A 19,930-nucleotide genomic window follows, 5' to 3' on the forward strand; every position below is an offset into this window, starting at 1 on the left:
TCTGACGCGAGATCAAAATTACTTTATGTAAATTTTTATTAAGGGTTTCATTTTTTTTGAAATAACCCCTTGGAATTAATAAAAATAAGTAAAACAATAATAATAATAATTTTAAGTTAAAAAAATTGGAAAAATAATTTTAAATAAAGATATATGTTTGAGAAGTGAAATTGTGTTTTTTTAGAATATCAAATTGACTTACCTCCTTTTCCGATATCTTAAAGGAGCTGCTGACCATTTTGATGGTTTTTTATTTCTTTTAACACAAAAAATCTATTTTTGAATATTTTTTTTTTGGTGACAGATTTTTTCTACACGTTTAACAAACAATATTTAAATCACTTTTATTGAAATGTTATCAGACGTATTGTTAAAGTATATTTATCAACAAAAACTGTTAACACAATGGCTAATAGAAAACTAAGGAATATGTTTTATTTTTATTAAAATACAAAATTCTGAATGTCTTTTTATTCAGAAAAATTATAAACTCCTCCACACACCGACTCACGTATGTAAATATTTCCGTTCTCTAATTAAACAAAAGACTGAACGAAAAATCAAACAAATGTCGATGACAGGCTTAACAATTATTTATCAAAAAATGAGAATTTTTGTTTGTCTAGAGAATCGTTTTTTGTGAGTTAACGTCAATAAATGCACTTTGAAAGCCAGGCTAAGTGAGTGGTACGGCATCAACAAAAAAAAAGCAAAACCAAAAAAATAAATGCAAATAACAATTGTCGACTGCTCCGAAGACGTGAGTTGAAATGTTAATTAAGTAGAGCGCAACAGTACAGAATACTCCAAATCGGCAGCAGAAGCAGCGACGGATCAGAAGCAGAAGCAGACATTTTGGTTTAAAGGCTGTCAAAAGCCTATGACTAAATATGTACCTGTATTGTTACATACAGTGGCCCATTGTAGAACAACATAAATAATTATACCCTACAACACTATGTGTTGGGGGTATTATAAGTTTGATTGGGCCAGAATTTATGTAACACCTCGAAATATTGGTTTCCCATATAGGAAAGTATATATGGATCTTCCTAGCTCGCCGAGCTGAGTCGATCTAGCTATGTATGTCCGTCCGTCCGTCTGTCCGTCTGTCCGTCTGTCCATGTTAATTTGTAATCACTCTACAGGTCGCAATTATGGCCCGATCTTCACGAAATTTAGAATGTAGGTGGGGTTAAGGTCAGAATAGAACCCTATTTCTTTTGGAGATGATCGCATAATATTTAGGGGTTGAAATGGACCAAAAACTGAAAAAATTCCTGATTTTGCAGTTGCTCTACAGGTCGCAATTATAGACCAATCGACGCGGAATTTCGCATGTAGCTAGAGTTTAGGGCGGGGAAGAAGCCTACCAATTTGGGTGGTCATCGGATAATATTTAGCGGGTAAAATAGACCATATCTTTTGTGTTGAAAAAAATCAAAATTTTTCATTAAACCGCGAATATTTTAAATCCCGGCGAAATCAAAAGCCATGACAAGGTTACCTCTGATCTTTACATTGATGTTAACATCCAACAAATCGGATATATAGCAAAATATGTGCGATATATATGTCTATCAAAGAAGATATGCTTGAAAGATCTCTTATATGTCGAGAACGGCTGAACTGATTTCGACAGTTCTCATTAATTCAGAATGGCCTCTTCGCAGCAAAGAAAAAACGCCTAAAAAATCGCATAAAAACATCTCCCTAAAGATGAAAATATTGATTTTGTAAAATTTTCTCATATTTTTTCAATTTTGTCATATTTTTTGGCATATTTTCATTTTGAATTAAACATTTGGTAATATTTCTACAGCTAACAAAACTAAGTTGTTAGGATATCAGGATATCATACACAGATCGCATTTATGGCCCTATCCTTATGAAATTTTGCATGGGGATAAGATGAGGGTCAGAATAGAAGCCTACTCTTTTTGGAGATAATCCCCATATATTTAGGGGTTGAAATGGACCAAAAAACTGCAAAATTTGAATGGAGGTTACCGGACATTGCAAAAGCCAAATAGTTTTGGATGGCCATCCAAAAATATTCAATGTGTGAAATAGTTTGCCAACTTTTATAGACAAAATACGAAAATATCCATTCCAGTGTCATTTTGGAGAATTCACAAATACAGGAAAGGCGCACTTCTGACTATTTCGTTAAGGCTGATTTCGTTGAAGAATATAGTCGAATGTCTGTATCTCACATAGATGCGTTTAAGTCAAAAACCAATAATAAATGTTAATTTTTTGCCACTTCTGAGAAATTATAGGTCTTTGTGAAATATTGGTTCCAGATCTAGGAAGACCATTTAAGTGCAACATCTACCAATAAATTGGAAATGAGCAAATTAGTTTAAGTTGCTATTATTCGAAAATTAGAGGACGAAACCTGATGGTTTTCTTTTATTATTTGTCACAATATCTTGTGGAATTCTTTCGAGTATCTCGCCTATATAAACTGTATCGTTTATTATAGTGTTGTAGGGTATTCAACGGTCGGCCCCGCTCGACTGTAGCCTTTGCTTACTTGTTTTTTAATTAAATTTCTAATTAATTAATTTTTATTTCCTTAAAAATGGCTACAGCTGTCGAAATTGCATTGTAATTTTTCAAAGGAAATACTTTTTGCAATGCAATTTTTTCATAAATAAATATTTGTGTTTGTTGCATTTGTAGACGAAGAACTTTTTTAGATTTCCGATATTAAATACAAAGACATAGAAGTGTAAAGATAGGACAAGACAGAGTAAAATATGGTAACCCTGTGAAAAATACCTCTGTTGTTATGATATCGTAACAACATAGTTACCAATGTTAAGCAATTTAAACCGCTAAGGCAGTATGCAATTATTTGGGAAGGTATATGGAATAGAATTTTGAAACCAATATTTTGGATTATCCAAACATTTATTTGTCATTCTTTCCTATAATTGTGTTTTTTATATTAACATAGTCCTGTCTTGAGCTGTTATCTAGACAGTATAGACAGAAACCATTTGCTCAGAATGCATTTTGTCCAGTCTTTACCATTTTAGGTCTTTGTTAAATATAACAAGTGAAATAGTATAAGTCGTGTTTTCCGACAGATGTACGCTCCCGGCCTAGTTATTGTTATGAGTATTCAAACTGTTGACCTTTTATGGGGGAGGTTCCGAAGCAGTAGGTCAATATTGACCGATTGGTATCCGACTCATATAAATATTACAACGTGGCAGATTTGGACTATATCGACTACCTCCTATACTTTATATGGAATTTTTGGAATATGTAGAAATATGTGGGAGTTACCAGATATACCAGAAGAAATGATCCGATCTCTACCATCGTTATAACAGATCTTGTGTTGATGCAAAATATTGAGATGTACCAAATCTGAATGGAATCAAATGTTAATTTCGCGTTTTATGAACTTCATGGATATTTAAAATGTTGACCCTTTGTGGGGAAGGTACCAGAAGGCGTGGACCGACATATCCTATCTTCACACCTGATCTTGTATTAATGAAATATTGAGATATGTGCAGTTTGAAGACAATAGGTGTTATAATTATTTCGAACCTTGACTCTGTGGCGGGAGGTATTTGATGGAGTGGACCGATATTGCCCATTTTCGTATCTGACCTAGCGCTGACAAAAATATTGGTATTTGCCAAGTTTAAGCAGAATCGGCTGAGACTATCCTCTTTTATGAGGTAAATTAATTTCTTGGAAAATTTTGATTTTTTTGAGAGAAGTACCCGATGGAGTGAACTAATGTTGCCCATCTCCGAACGTGATCTAATTGAAGAGAATTCTGACCAAAAAATTCTGATATTTTTAAGAATATTTTTTTATGAAAACTCGTTTATTTTTTTGAAGTCCTTCCAGACGAATAATCGTGGATTTTTCAAGAAAAATTATGGAAAAATTCTTGTCAAAAAACCTGACCAAAAATCATGGTTAAAAAATCGATGTTAAAAAACGTCTTTTCAGGAATTTTCTGGAAAAATTGCAAAATTTTTTTCAAAATGTTTGTCACAAGCTTGCTGATCAATAATCGTGAATATTTTGAGCCACAAAAATTGTTAGCAAGAATTACAATACTTCTTTTTTAATTGGCCCTGCTGGACGAACATTTGATTTAAAACAAGTAAAAAAGCTGTAAGTTCGGTCGGGCCGAACTTTAAATACCCTCCACCATTTGGAACGAATTTGGCAATTCTCAAAAACAATAAAATCCGTTAAAAATGCTGTTCAAATCTTAAAAATTCCGAATGTAGCTGTTATATTAGGGTCTATACGACGGCAAAGACCTGCATAGGTAACTTTTGCCATAAGCCATTACAATATTCAAATGCGAAACTTTGAAAAAAATTAGTGAATAATGTAGCTAAAGTCATCAAAATACCGAATGTCGTGAGGTACCGACATGGTGGCTATACGAAGACGTGGGCCTGCACAGACAATTTTCTGTCTTAGGCTGTAGTATTCAATACGAACTTCAAATACCAAACTTGAAACAATTCCAGTGAATAATTTCGCTAAAATCATCAAAGTCATACCGAACATTGGGAGGAACCGTTATATGGCGCTATACGAAGACGTGGACCTGCACAGACAATCTCCTGTCATAGGCTGCAGCACCCATTACGAACATCATATACAAAATTTGAAGGAATTCTGATGAATATTGTCGCTAAAATCATCAAAATACCGAATATCGGGAGGAACCGTTATATGGGGAATATACGAAGATGTGGACCTACGTGGCCTATTTTCAATACAAAAAGTCCTGCAGACATAATACACATTTGAGTAAATTTTTATTAACATATTTCATTTCGTTCGGAAGCTAGAGTGATTTCCGCATACGGACGGACATAGAATTTTATGTTGATCAAGAATATATACTTTGTGTGGTATAAAATATATATTTCGAGGTGTTATATTAACCTTCGAGGAGGGTATATTAACCTCAATACTATGGTGGAGGGTATAAAAATGACTTTCTCACAAAAAACGGTTATATTTTAAGAACACTACGTTGTGCTGTCCCTAATAAACAGCATTTTAAAGAAAATTATTCAATGACTATACAAAATGGCCATAAATGGATTTTGTAAAATACTTTCTGGGTAGATTTATATGAAAAAGGTATTTAGATTTTTATGAATACTTGTCAAACAATTCCACACTTTAAAAATGTGTCAATCAAACCTCGTGAATTTTTATATCCTACACCACCAGGTGGTCAGGGTACTATGTCTTTGTGCATTTGTCTGTAACACACAAAAGGAAACGAGATAGACCCATAGTTCATTTTGATGATCTGCATAGAAACACATTCTGAGTCCGTCTGTCAATGTATTTTTGTAAACAAAGTACAGTTCGCATTTATTGCCCTATCCAGATGAAATTTTGCACAAATCATTTGTTTGGCCCAAGGATGAACTCTATTGAAATTGAAGATAATCGGTAAAAATATAGATATAGCTCCCATATATATCTTCGTCCGATTTGCCTTTTATTGTGCACCAAACGTGTAATATCAGTCCCAATAGTATGGAATTTTGCACGTACGATCAAATTGAACCTCAAAATAATTATGCCAAATTTGATCGAAATCGATTCAGCTATATAGCTATAGCTCCCATATATATTATTCATCCGATTTGTTATTTTTGTCCTCCGCAGCCGTAATATGCACTCTGTAACAACAATATTTGGGGAAATTTATCAAATACAGCTCAGAAATACATTTGCTAAATTTTATCGAGATCGGTACGACCGAATTGAGTCTAGAAGCTAGTATGTCAAATTTGGTGAAGATCGGTTCAGATATAGCTATAGCTTCCATAAATATTATTCATCCGATTTGTTATATTTGTTACCCACAACCGAAATTTGCACTCCGTAACAACGATATTCAGGGAAATATATGAAATACAGCTCAGAAATATCTTTGCCAAATCTTATTGAGACCGGTTCCGATTTGGATATAGCTCTCATATATATTTTTATCCGATTTCAAATTATTTGTGCACCAAACGAGCAATACAAATCCGGAATTTAAAAGATACAAATGCTTCGGCATATTTAGTCCTTTGAACTTTAAATTACAATTGTAATCATATGATTGAATTCTCCCATTAAAACTTTTAATTGTTATGCGGAGCTCTACTAAATTAGCAAAGTGGTGTTGGGTATCATAGTCGGCCCCGCTCGACTTTAAGACTTTCTTTACTGGTTTCTAATACTTTCAAAGAATTCAAGTTTGACAAATTAAAAAATCCAAAAATTTTAGGGGGCAAGCGCTTGAGAATTTTTTTTTAATCCAGGATTTTTGGTCGGAATTTTTTTAAAAAGTGTTTGGAAAAAATCCATCACAATTGATCGATACTTTTTTTAAAGAATTTTAAAAATCTTAAACCTAAAACGAAATATTTGCCAAAAACACACTGATCGAGAAACGATTTTTTTGAAAGTGGGTGTTAAAAACTTCCGGTATTTGATTTTTTTTTTTGAATTTTTAAGTATGTCCTGGACGTTGCAAAAACTTCCTGACAAAAAATCATATTTTTTTTAAATACAACTCAAAATATTATATTATATTATTTTTTCTTGAATTTTGTTTTTTTAACCGCTTCCAGATATTTCTATGCTTACATATGTTTGTAACCAATTGTTTTCTAATACATTCTTTTCGTACTATTTTTTCCCTCCATGAGCCACAGTATGCACAAACCCCCACTTTTTTTCAAAAATAAACACAATAATATATTTATATGTGAATGTTCATAGGTTAGGTATGTCACCGATGTGTGGTTAATGTGTTATTGAACAGAACAGTTAAAATAATTAAAATTCTATTGCCATCCACATTTATTTTAGTCAAATAGGTAATGTATGCCATAATAAAGAACACATGCGATTCGGAACTCTTTTTTTGAGGGTCATTTCGTGAGGTGCGTGATTTTCTTATGGAAATATTATCACTTTGCCAAATGAGGGTGGAGGAGGAAAAACAAAAAAAAAATAATTATAGAACTCTGCTCTAAAATACCAAATAATGCATTTTTTTAAAACAATTACTTTATTAAACGGATTTGAAAACGAAACACTTGTGCGATTATTCTCTAACTTCACAAAAACACAGTTTTTTTTCCAATTCTTCTTTTTTGCAGCAACAACACTTGACACTGAATACTGACCACTACAATGACCGATTGACCGAACCCAGCGACCGATCGTCAAAAGAAACAACGTCTGTTCTGGGCAACTGTTGTTGCACAAATAAAGCATCGTTTACACGGGTTACAAGTGTTATTGTTTGTGGCTACTGCAGGCGCTGCTGCCACTGCCCGGTTGGCATCAGTGTAATGTGCGGTTGTTACAAGAGCAGAGCATCAATATCTCTTCTCGACTTTTGTTTTCTTATGTGTTATGTCAACGAACGACTTAAATCGTCCAACAACAAACGAAACGAGGTGTAACACCAAGCCACAAACACACTAATCGGCATTTGTGTTGTTTATTGCAATTGTTGTTGCTTGAAGCGTCGCTCTGAGCTGCAGTTGGGTTTGAGTGTGAGTTTGGGGCTTTTATTGTTGTTGGTGGCATTGAATATTTTACCACAACAAAAAGTGCATTGCAGTGCAATTTTTTATCTCACTCTCTCTCTCTCTGTTTTGATGGATTTCTATTTGCAATCAAAAACAAATGAGAGAGATTTATTTAGATTTTCATTATTCTCTAATTACATTCTATAATGTCCAGTGCTCTCATAAATTATTGAAATGTTCGATTATTTGTCATCTGAGACAATGCAAAGCAACGAGGGAGGTTTAATGAGTAATAAACGATATTAACCTTTAATTGATATAATTTTTACGATACGATTTTATTTTAGCATAAATATAAATAAATAGATTTTTTTTAAAAATGTAAATAAATTGTCTGGAACAAAAAGGATATAATTGTCAAATGTTTTTAATTGTCTAATGCTTGTATTCTTGAGTTTGTTTCCGAAGATTATTGGATTAACCAAAAAGTTGACATTGATGGTTTAAAATTTAGCACAAAAAACTAGGTATAAATTAAGTTTTGCCAAACCTAAATTGTAATATTCTTCATCATGTAACAACTTGACTTATGGTCAAATTGGCTATCATCGAAATCTCTTGAATAACCTTGGAGAGGAGTTATGGCAATGGACTGATTGCCAAAAAATTCGGCTAGAAAACAAAGTCTAACCAAAGAGACATCTGTACAAAAAAAAAAAAAACAATTAAGAATGCTGAAAGTTCGTCCCGGCCGAACTTTTAATACCATCCACCATTTGGAACGAATTTGACAATTTTCAAAAAAAAAAAAAAACCGTTAAAAATTCTGTTAAAATCTTTAAAATACCGAATGTGGCCATTATATTAGGGTCTATACTATAACGTGGACTTACATAGGCAACTTTTCATAAACCATTGCAATATTCAAATGCGAAACTTGAAAAAAAAAATCAGTAAATAATGTAGCTAAAATCATTAAAATATCGAATATTGGGAGATACCGTTATATGGAGGCTATACGAAGACGTGAACCTGCACAGACAATTTTCTGTCATAGGCTGTAGTATCCATTACGAACTTCAAATACGAAATTTGAAACTATTTCGGTGAATAAGGTAGCTGAAATCATCAAAATACTGAAAATCAGGAAGTATCCTTATATGGGGGCTATACGAAGACGTGGGCCTGCACATACAATTTTCTGTCATAGGCTGTAATATTCACTACGAACTTCAAATATCAAATTTGAAACAATTCCTGTGAATAATGTCGCTAAAATCATCAAAAAACCAAAAAAAAAAAAAAATCCTGTGAATAATGTCGCGAAAATCATCAAAATACTGAATATTGGGAGGTGCCGTTATATGGGGCCAATACGAAGGCGTGGACCTGCACAGACAATTTTCTATCATAGGCTGTAGTATCCATTACGAACTTAAAATACCAAATTTGAAATATTTCCGATGAATAACGTCGCTTAAATCACCAAAATACCGAAAAAAGGAAGGTACCATTATCCTTGTACGATAATTCCGATATTTGACAAAATTTATGCCAGAGTCTAATTCTTCTAATATGTGTCATAATACCTCTGGTCAAAAATCTTCAACACTTGGTCTTTAAAGATATTGGCTGTATTTCAGTATGTAGGGTGTGTTATGGAAACGAAATCACTGTACCATATGCAACTTAGCTTTTTATACCCGACACCACACTGTAGTACAGGGTATTATGTCTTTTAGCACATGCTTGTAACAAGCAGAAGGAAACAAGATAGACCCATATTTCCTTTTGATGATCTTCTGTCTGTCTATCTCTCTGTCTGTCCATGTTTTTTTTTTAACTCCACAAAACTGATATTTGTTACTAGATATCAGATATAGCTCAGAAATACCTCTGCCAAATTTTATGTAATCGTATCAGATTCGTTTATAGCTTCCATATATATCTTTATTCGATTTAAAGTAAAGAGACTATCAAATGTAGCCTAGAATCAAGTGTGTTAAATTTCGGTGGCTATAGCTCCCATACATATATTTTATCCGATTTTTATATCTAAGTCACCCAAATCCGTATAATACTCTCCATAACAAAGATTTCCAGTACAAGACATTGGGTACATCCTGAAAATAACTTTTCAAAGTTTTGTCGGGATCGGATCAGATTTGGATATGTCTCCCTTATAAGCAGGGTGAGATAAAAAAAAAACTGCAACAAAATCAAACGCCATAATTTTTAATTTTTTTTAATTTTATTGAAAGAATTTCGGAAATAACATCAAATTTTAGAATAAGTTTAGATTTGTTCTAATTGGTCACCTTTGGCACGAATAATGGCCTTCAAACGGCCAATGAAACCGTCACACGCTGCCCGAATGTTTCTCTGTGGTATTTTGGTCCATTCCCGATGAAGCCCTTGCTTGAGGTGATCGAAACTTGGGTATTTTTTACTCCAATACTCCAGACACAATAGTCCAACGTATTGGTATCCGGAGATTTTGGTGGCCATTGTGCGGTGGAAATGAAGCGAGGAACCTCATTTTGTAACCATTCTTGAATGGCGCGTGCTGAGTACGATGGTGATTTTCGCGATAATATTCGGCATTTATTCTGATGCCACGGTCGATTAATTCGAGCGGAGAGCGACCATCGGCTGTTATAACGGCTCACACCATCATCAAGCTCATGAGCCATTTTTCGGCCACTGCGACGCGGGTTTATAAAGGCTATAACAAAAGGATGAACTTGATAAATTTTCATACAAGAATTACTTAAAATAACAAAAATTGGCGAAATTAAGTGGAAAATAGGACTGAAACGTAAAAATACTTCAAATCGGAGTTAAACCCTATATAGGGACTATACAAAATCATTTATTATTAAAGTAATCCAAAGCCCTCTATAAACTTTCAGAATTTTATGTTTAATGTTGTGAAATGAATCGAAAAATATTGGGGTCGCTTAATATATGACCAAAGCCATAAAAATATTTGGTCTAAGAGTTCGAAACTCTTTTGGCGTTCTTATCTACAAGGCGAGTTAATTTAAATCCACTTAAAATCTTCCACAACCCAAAAGGGCTATAACTTATAAGAAACTTGCAACGAAAGTGCTTTATTTATAGGACTGATTTTTTTTAAATACAACTTTATTTTGTTTAGAAATTCACAACGTAATATGATCTGGAATATTTTTTTCTTCAACACTTTCCCAAAAAATTAAGTTTTTATAAAAATTAGGAAATATTTCACGGTCTCTGACAACATTGATACAAATATTATCCTGATATTTAGTGAAAATTCAGATTTCCTTTCTTTGTGGACTTGTAGTGAAATTTGAGGACAAATATTTTGGTCTTTGACGACATCTTTCTAAAATGATGATATGTGGGACAATTTTACACAAACGTATGTGAACTTTGACCCTAACATAAATACCTGGCGTTTGGGTAATATTCAGACTTTTGACGTCTTCTAGGACCCATAATAGAATTTTAAATAATTTTGTAGAATATTTTGACTCGCTACGATCCGTTTAAAGAGAGTTTTTAAGTATATTTTAAAAAAGAGACACAAATATAACCCTTTTGTGAATCGCTTCAGGGATAACATTTTCTACCAAAATAATCCTTGCATTGTAATAATTAATATTGCCAACATTTTTACAAGAGTCCCAAGGAATCTTAATCCTGGATTTTCTAAAATGTGGAGTAGGATGGAATTCGCCCCCTCTATTTGGGATACTTTGCGATGCATACTTTCAAAACGCCGATACGCATTTCTCCATTTTTAGCCCTACTATCATAATCTAATGAGTTTTTCCTGTAATTATTATACCCTACAACACTGTGTTGGGGGTATTATAAGTTTGATTGGGCCAGAATTTATGCAACACCTCGAAATATTGGTTTCCCATATAGGAAAGTATATATGGATCTTCCTAGCTCGCCGAGCTGAGTCGATCTAGCTATGTATGTCTGTCCGTCTGTCCATGTTAATTTGTAATCACGCTACAGGTCGCAATTATGGCCCGATCCTAACGAAATTTTGCCCGAAGGTGGGGTTAGGGTCAGAATAGAAGCCTATTTCTTTTGGAGATGATCGCCAAATGTTTAGGGATTGAAATGGACCATGAAATGGACATGGAAATGGAATTTCGCATGCAGCTAGAATTTAGGCCGGGGAAGAAGCCTACCAATTTAGGTGGTCATCGGATAATATTTAGCGGGTAAAATATACCATATCTTTTGTGTTGAAAAAATTCAAAATTTTTCATTAAACCGCGAATATTTTAAATCCCGACGAAATCACAAAGCCATGACAAGGTTACTTCTGATCTTTACATTGATGTTAAGATCCAACAAATCAAATATATAGAAAAATATGTGCGATATATATGTCTATCAAAGAAGATATGTTTGAAAGATCTCTTATATGTCGAGAACGGCTGAACTGATTTCGACAGTTCTCATTAATTCAGAATGGCCTCTTGGCAGGAACGTCCAAAAAAATCGCATAAAAATATCTCTCTAAAGATGAAAATATTGATTTTGTAAATTTCCTCATATTTTTTCAATTTTGTCATATTTTTGGCATATTTTCATTTTGAATTAAACATTTGGTAATATTTCTACAGCTAACAAAACTAAGTAGTTTGGATATCAGGATATCATATACGCATGGCATTTATGGCCCGATCCTTACGAATTTTGCATGGGAATAAGATGAGGGTCAGAATAGAAGCCTACTCTTTTTGGAGATGATCGCCATATATTTAGGGGTTGAAATGGACCAAAAAACTGCAAAAGCAGGTCGTAATTATCGCCCGATACTCTCGCACATTTGAATGGGGGTTACCGGATATTGCAAAAGCCAAGCAGTTTTGAATGGCCATCCAAAAATATTCAATGTTTGAAATAGTTTGCCAACTTTTGTGGACAAAATACGAAAATATCCATTCCAGTGTCTTTTTGGAGAAATCACAGATACAGGAAAGACGCATTTCTGACTATTTCGTTAACGCTGATTTCGTTGAAGAATATAGTCAAATGTCTGTATCTCATATAGATGCGTTTCAATCAAAAACCAATACTAAATGTTAATCTTTTGCCACTTCTGAGAGATTATAGGTCTTTGGGAAATATTGGTTCCAGATCTAGGAAGACCATTTACGTGCAACATCTACCAATAAATTGGAAATGAGCAAATTTATCACAATTTCTTGTGGAATTCTTTCGAGTATCTCGCCTATATAAACTGTATCGTTTATTATAATGTTGTAGGGTATTCAACGGTCGGCCCCGCTCATCTGTAGCCTTTGCTTACTTGTTTTTGTCTTGTGCAGTGTAAATTCTTTCAGGTTCGTAGACTGTGTAGATGTATCATTTATTAATATACAATTTCTATGTGATTTTTATCTACACAAGAATGTTCTCCGACTTGAAACAATGAAATCCCATTCCCTTTACAATGTGTTGATAATAAATGCATATAAGGTACAAGCTTACATATCAAAAAAGAAAATAGTTTTCTTCCATTCCTCATAAAAACTTGCGTAAAGATAACACTCGTCTGCGGAGGTTTATAACCTGCAGCAACAAACGGCGTTCAAGTTCAAGAAAGTTTCATGACAGTGAAAAAAGTGTAAATGGCTTTATCATTTTATTTAAATATAGCGCTGTTTACAATTGAATGCTGGAACTCTTATACGGCCCATTTGTTTATTTGTTTTCACTAAAAAGCTTTCTTTTGTTAAAAGCTTAAATGAATTGAATGATTGAAGATCAAGCACAATTTAAGTTAAATTGATGTTGGTCGTGTCCAGTGCTAAGTTATTCACTCAATCTGTTTGACTGTATGTCTCAAGCTGGACTTGAGTATAAGCATTAAATTATAGCTTTAAAGCTAAAGAAATTATTAAACCTAATAAAGCATATGATGCATATAGGCGTTCCAATGAAATGAAAAATGAAATATTTTACAATACAAATTTGATACTGTCAATATCATTTTTCTTTTCCACGATATGATAATTTCATGTGAACGTTTGCGAAATAGTACAAAAATTCAATGTACAAAAGAATTTAAAGTTAGATTTAATAAACTTTTAACTATACCTAAACATAAATTACAGGTGGGGTTTGGAAAATTCCAAAAGGATTTGGTAGTCACTGCTTTGTAGATCAAAACCTTAAAAGAGTTTCCGGTGCTTAGGACAAGTTTTTATAAGGCTCTTATACATTCTAGACCATATACAAAGAGACCCCAATATTTCTAGATATATTTCGCTACATTGAATATGGAGGTTTAAAAAATTGTATTTTGCTTTCGATGACTTCAAAAGTCATCCTTTCAAAAAATGGCTAAAAACGGTCCACTTTTTGATTCACTCTCTACATAAGAATAAACCCCGATTTCAAGATTCTTTTAAGTTTTTGTCATATTTTTAATCCCCATTTCTATTTTCGATAATATTTTTCCTTTTGAGAAATACATTTTTAAGATATTTTGACAGACTACTTACACATTCAAATGATTTTTTTTATCATTTTTTGAAAAAAAGGAACCAAAATACTCTTCTGTTGACTCGCTTGATGGTTAAAATTTCCGAACAAAATAATCCTCGTATTGTCATCTGCAATATTGCTGAAAACACTACAGGGTGAGATTAAAAAACTGCAACCAACTTCAGACTGCTGTTATTTCTAAGCCACTCGTTCGACAGCTGTTAAAATTATTCCAGTGACAGCTCATATATATTATTTACAAGCCTACAAAAGCATTTTGGCGAGAATTTTCCGTGATGGAACTGAAGCGTGATAGTGTTATTTCCTTATGGTGATGGTGTGAGCCGCCATAACAGCCGATGGTCGCTCTCCGCTCGTATTAATCGACCGTGGCATCAGAATAAATGCCGAATATTATCGTGAAAATATTTTGGAGGGTGTATTAAAACCTTGGGCACGCAAAAATTTTGACCGCAGACCTTGGACATTCCAACAGGACTCAGCACCATCGCACTCATCACGCGCCACCCAAGTATAGTTATAAAATGAGGTTCCTCGCTTATTTTCCAGCGCACAATGGCCACCAAAATTTCCGGATACCAATCCGTTGGACTATTGTGTCTGGAGTATTTTGGAAACAAGGTTGGCACTAAAAAATATCAAAGTGTCGATCACCTCAAGCAAGCGCTTCGCCGGGAATGGGCCAAAATACTGCAGAGCAATATTCGAATTTGACTTTTTTGCAGTTTTTTTTATCTCACCCTGTTATATACTAATATCTTAACCAATTTTTACCAAATTTGAAGTACTTGCTTCTGGGCTGACCAAAAGCCACTCCATATGGTGCACAAAAACCTGAAATCGGATAAAGATATATATGGAAGCTATATTAAAATATATAATATCATATAATTGGCAGACGTATTTCTGAGCTATATGAGATACCTGGTACCAAATAAAATTGTTTAAGGGTACATATTGCGAATGTGAGGGACTTCAGCACCACATTGGATAAAACATATATATGGGAGCTAGAGCTGATTTTCACCAAATTTGCTTCTAGGTTGAATTCGGTCGTATGTACAAAAAATCTATTCCGTTTGGGCTAATATTAACCATTTGGTGCACAATAAACCTAAAATCGGATAATGATATATATGAGAGCCATATTCAAATCTGAACCGATCTAGATAACTTTGGCAGAGGTCTTTCTTAGCTGTAGTTGATATATTTTCCCGAATAACATTCTAATGGAGTTCATTTTATGGCTGTGGGGGATTAAAATAACAAATCGGTTGAACATTGTATATGGGAGCTATGACCATATTTTGATCGATCTTAGCATACTTACTTTCAAGCTCAATTTGGTTGGATGGCGTACAATAAAATACAAATCAGACCAAATTTGATCCGATTCTCTACAATTTCAACAGGATTCGTCCTTGGGTCAAACAAATTACGTTATAAACTTTGTTCACAAAAAAAAAAAAAAAAAAAAAAAAAAAAACATGGACACAGACAGACGGACATGTATAAATCGACTCAGAATGTGATTCTTTGGAGAACTAGGAAGGAACTATAGGCCTATCTCGTTTTCTTCTCCATGTTACAAACAAATGTACAAATATATAATATTTGGTGTAGGGTATAAACAGAACATAACTAATCTTATGAGTCATACAAACAAAGAAATAAGAACATACTTATATGTGGTATGTATCAGCCAAGTATTCGCTCCAACATTTAATGCTGATCAAATGCACGTAGCCCGAGCAATATCAACAATGTATATTTTCTTTCCTATCCGCCACTAACATTTGTACACATTCCGCTATATGATCGATAGATACATTAGAACTATGTTGAAGATTTATTTCTCTAAGCGACAGTGCGGTTGTAAGATTCGGAAGATTTTTCAAAAGAATTTTAGTTTTATGTAATTCTTTGGTTCCTCTTCTATTGAGCTTATGATCTCGTCACTTGGGTAAAAAAGTTTTTGTCATAGAAGTTATTTTTAAAATAACTTCTGGGTCGAATATTCCAGACAAAAAAAAACAAGAAAACTGTTGAGGATTGGTGGCTCTTTCAGAAACCTAGGTATTTCCTGCCATACCCCCTCGTAAACATTACCATCGTTCTCCACAACAATAAAGGGATTAAGCCTGACCATTTTGCAACAACAAAATATTTTTAATTCCTGCAAAATCACAAATACACGAAAAGGTCACTTCTTAGATTGATGCTGACGGTATATTAACTTTGTCATTCCGTTTGTAACTCCTCGAAATATTTATAATAGACCCTACAAAGTATATATATTCTGGATCAGAACAGTGTGGCTTGTTTGTTCGGGATACCGTAGTATTTTGTTGTTGCAAAATGGTCAGGCTTATCCCTTTATTGTTGTTTTTATAAAAACAACGTTTGTTTATTAGTGGAGAACGATGGTAATGTTTACCAGGGGGTAAGGCAGGGAATACCTAGGTTTCGGAAAGAGCCACCAATCCTCATCAGTTCCCTTGTTTTTGTCTGGGATATTCTCCCCAGAAGTTATTTTAAAAATAACTTCTATGACAAAAAACATTTTTTACCCAAGTGACGAGATCGTAAGCTCAATAGAAGAGGAACCAAAGAATTAAATAAAACTAAAATTCTTTCGGAAAGTCTTCTAAATCTTACAACCGCACTTTCCGAAACCTAGGTATTCCCTGCCTTACCCCCTGGTAAACATTACCATCGTTCTCCACTAATAAACAAACGTTGAAAGAATTTTAGTTTTATATAATTCTTTGGTTCCTCTTCTATTGAGCTTACGATCTCGTCACTTGGGTAAAAAATGTTTTTTTTTTTTGTCATAGAAGTTATTTTTAAAATAACTTCTGGGGAGAATATCCCAGACAAAAACAAGGGAACTGATGAGGATTGGTGGCTCTTTCTGAAACCTAGGTATTCCCTGCCTTACCCCCTGGTAAACATTACCATCGTTCTCCACTAATAAACAAACGTTGTTTTTATAAAAACAACAATAAAGGGATAAGCCTGACCATTTTTATTCTGGATCAGCTTAAAATTCTAAGACTATCTAGCGATGTCCGTCCGACTGTCCGTCTGTGGAAATCACTCTAGCTTCCGAACGAAATAAAGTAGGTTGATAAATTTTACTCAAATGTATACTATGTCTGCAGGACTTTTGGTATTGAAAATGGGCTATGTAGGTCCACGTTTTGGTATAGCCCTCATACAACGGTACCTCCCGATATTCGGTATTTTGATGATTTTAGCTACATTATTCAGCGGAATTGTTTCAAATTTGGTATTTGAAGTTCGTAATGGGTACTACAGCCCATGACAAAAATTGGTATATGCAAGTAATGAATACTAGAGCCTAAAACAGAAAATTGTCTGTGCAGGTCCACATCTTCGTATAGCCCTCATATAACGGTAACTCCCAATATTCGGTATTTTCATGATTTTAGCGACATTATTTACCGGAAATATTCCAAATTTCGTATTTGAAGTTCGTAATGGGTACTACAGCCAATGACAAAAATTGGTGTATGCCAGTTCACGTCTTGGTATGGCCCCCATATAACGGTAACTCCCTATATTCGGTATTTTCATGATTTTAGCGACATTATTCAACGGAATTGTTTCTAGTATTTGAAGTTCATAATGGATACTACAGCCTATGACAGAAAATTGTCTGTGCAGGTCCACGTCTTCGTATAGCCCAACATAGGTACCTCCCTAAGTTAAGTATTTTGATGATTTTAGCGTCATTATTCACCGGAGTAGTTTCAAATTACGTATTTAGAGTTCGTAATGGGAACTACAGCCTATGACAGAAAATTGTCTCTGCAGGTCCGGGTCTTCGTATAGGCCCCATATATCAATGCCTCCCTGTATTCGGTATTTTGAAGATTTAAGGTCATTATTCACCTTTTATTTCAAGTTTCGAATTTGACAAACAATGCCTATGTAGGTCCACGTCGTATAGACCCCAATATAACGGCTATATTCGGTATTTAAAAAAATTTAACAAAATTTTTAACGGATTTTATTTTTTTTAAATTTTCAAATTCGTTCCAAATGGTGGAGGGTATTCAAAGTTCAGTCCGGCCGAACTTACTGCTTTTTAACTTGTTTTATCTTACCCTGTATATAGCGAGAATCCAATTTTTATATAAGGCTTTTAATTAATTTAAATAAGTCATGGCAAACTAGCAGAGTGCTGCCAAAGGGTTGCTTTACATCCTAAAAAAATTTGATCTTTTGAGAGTCACACTCTAGTAAAACTAATTGGTGAAATGCTAAAAATATGTTATGGCAAGTCACGTGCATCTATTATTAAACAAATAAATTTGCATCGATTTTCGTTATCATAACGAAACTTATATATTTCACATTGAAATCCGATAAAATTAACTTTATAACTCAAAACTATAGCTGATGCAAATAATTCTTTGAAAAAAAAAACTTGCAGGGGTGGATAAGATAATCCCTTGACAATTATAACCTTGGATATTTCCCAACTGATTACTATTTCATTTGACAAAATGCACATCGAGATATTAGTAAACAGGATGTTTTGAAACAATTGCTTTACAGATATCAATAGCAATCGCTTTTTGAAATGAAACCACAGTGCTCCGGAGTGAAAGAAATAGTGAATTCATGTGATTTTTATTGCCATGTTGAATTACCACAATAATCTTTTACAATACATTCGAAAGGAAAAAAAAAAAACTTCTTCCTTGCCAACAGAGAAGTTGGTATTTTTTTTTTTCATACGTCACATTTTCAATTCATAAACATGGACTATCATTTTGATTTAGGGCGGGAAACACTGTTCAATGTCTGCGGCTATCGGTGTCGTTTAATACCAATAATCTGATTGATTTGCAAATTGTTGATAACTTTTCAACGTCTTTATTGGCCAATTTGTTCGGCATGGGGTAATAAATTAAATGCAAAGCGTTTCAATCAAAAACCGTAAGAAGAAGACCATCAGGCCGTGTCGACAACCTCCGGACCGATTACGTGGTGGCATCAGTCATTTACACGGGCGGATTTCCAGTGTGACATATTTCCTCCTCTTTCTTTTTTGCTTCAATGAAATTGAAACGAAAAGGAGGTATTAAATCTTATCGCAAATCTTTTGTAAACAAGTAAAAAAGCTGTAAGTTCGACCGGGCCGAACTTTGAATACCCTCCACCATTTGGTACAAATTTGGCAATTAAAAAAAAAATAAAATCCGTTAAAAATTCTATTAAAATCTTAAAAAATACCGAATGTAACCGTATATTAGGGTCTATACGACGACGACTTTGAATTTTGTCATAACCTATTACAATATTCAAATGCGAAACTTGAAAAAAAAATCTGTTTATAATGAAGCTAAAATCATCAAAATACCGAATATGGGAAGATACCATGGGGGTTATAAAACGTGGACCTGCACAGGCAATTTTCTGTCTTCGGCTGTAGTATCCATTCAAATACCAAATTTGAAGCAATTCCGGTAAATATTGTCGCTAAAATCATCAAAATACCGAATATCAGGGTGGTACGGTTATGTGGGGGCTATAAGAAGACGTGGACCTGCACAGACAATTTTCTGTCATAGGCTGTAGTATTCATTACGAACTTCAAATACCAAATTTAAAGCAATTCCGGTGAATAATGTCGCTAAAATCATCAAAATACCGAATATCGGGGGGTACGGTTATATGGGGGCTATACGAAGACGTGGATCTACATGGCCTATTTTCTGTCATAGGCCGTAGTATTCATTACGAACTTCAAATACCAAATTTGAAATAGTTCTGGTAAATAATGTCGCCAAAAACCATCAAAATACCGAATATCGGGG

At 34.0% G+C, this 19,930-nt stretch overlaps 1 protein-coding gene across 1 annotated transcript in view; it reads right to left on the reverse strand.

Moving 5' to 3' along the window:
- Positions 1 to 360, reverse strand: part of LOC131800394 (peptide transporter family 1-like) — a 44,962-nt gene extending 44,602 nt beyond the window's left edge. The window contains exon 1 of the mRNA XM_059120959.1: positions 203 to 360. Coding sequence (XP_058976942.1) covers positions 203 to 238 — 36 coding nt within the window. The 5' untranslated portion in view covers positions 239 to 360. The remainder of the gene's footprint in view (positions 1 to 202) is intronic.
- Positions 361 to 19,930: the final 19,570 nt, after the last annotated feature.

The sequence above is a fragment of the Musca domestica genome, unplaced genomic scaffold (assembly GCF_030504385.1).
Source record: "Musca domestica strain aabys unplaced genomic scaffold, Musca_domestica.polishedcontigs.V.1.1 18, whole genome shotgun sequence".
In the NCBI taxonomy this organism is placed as follows: domain Eukaryota; kingdom Metazoa; phylum Arthropoda; class Insecta; order Diptera; family Muscidae; genus Musca; species Musca domestica.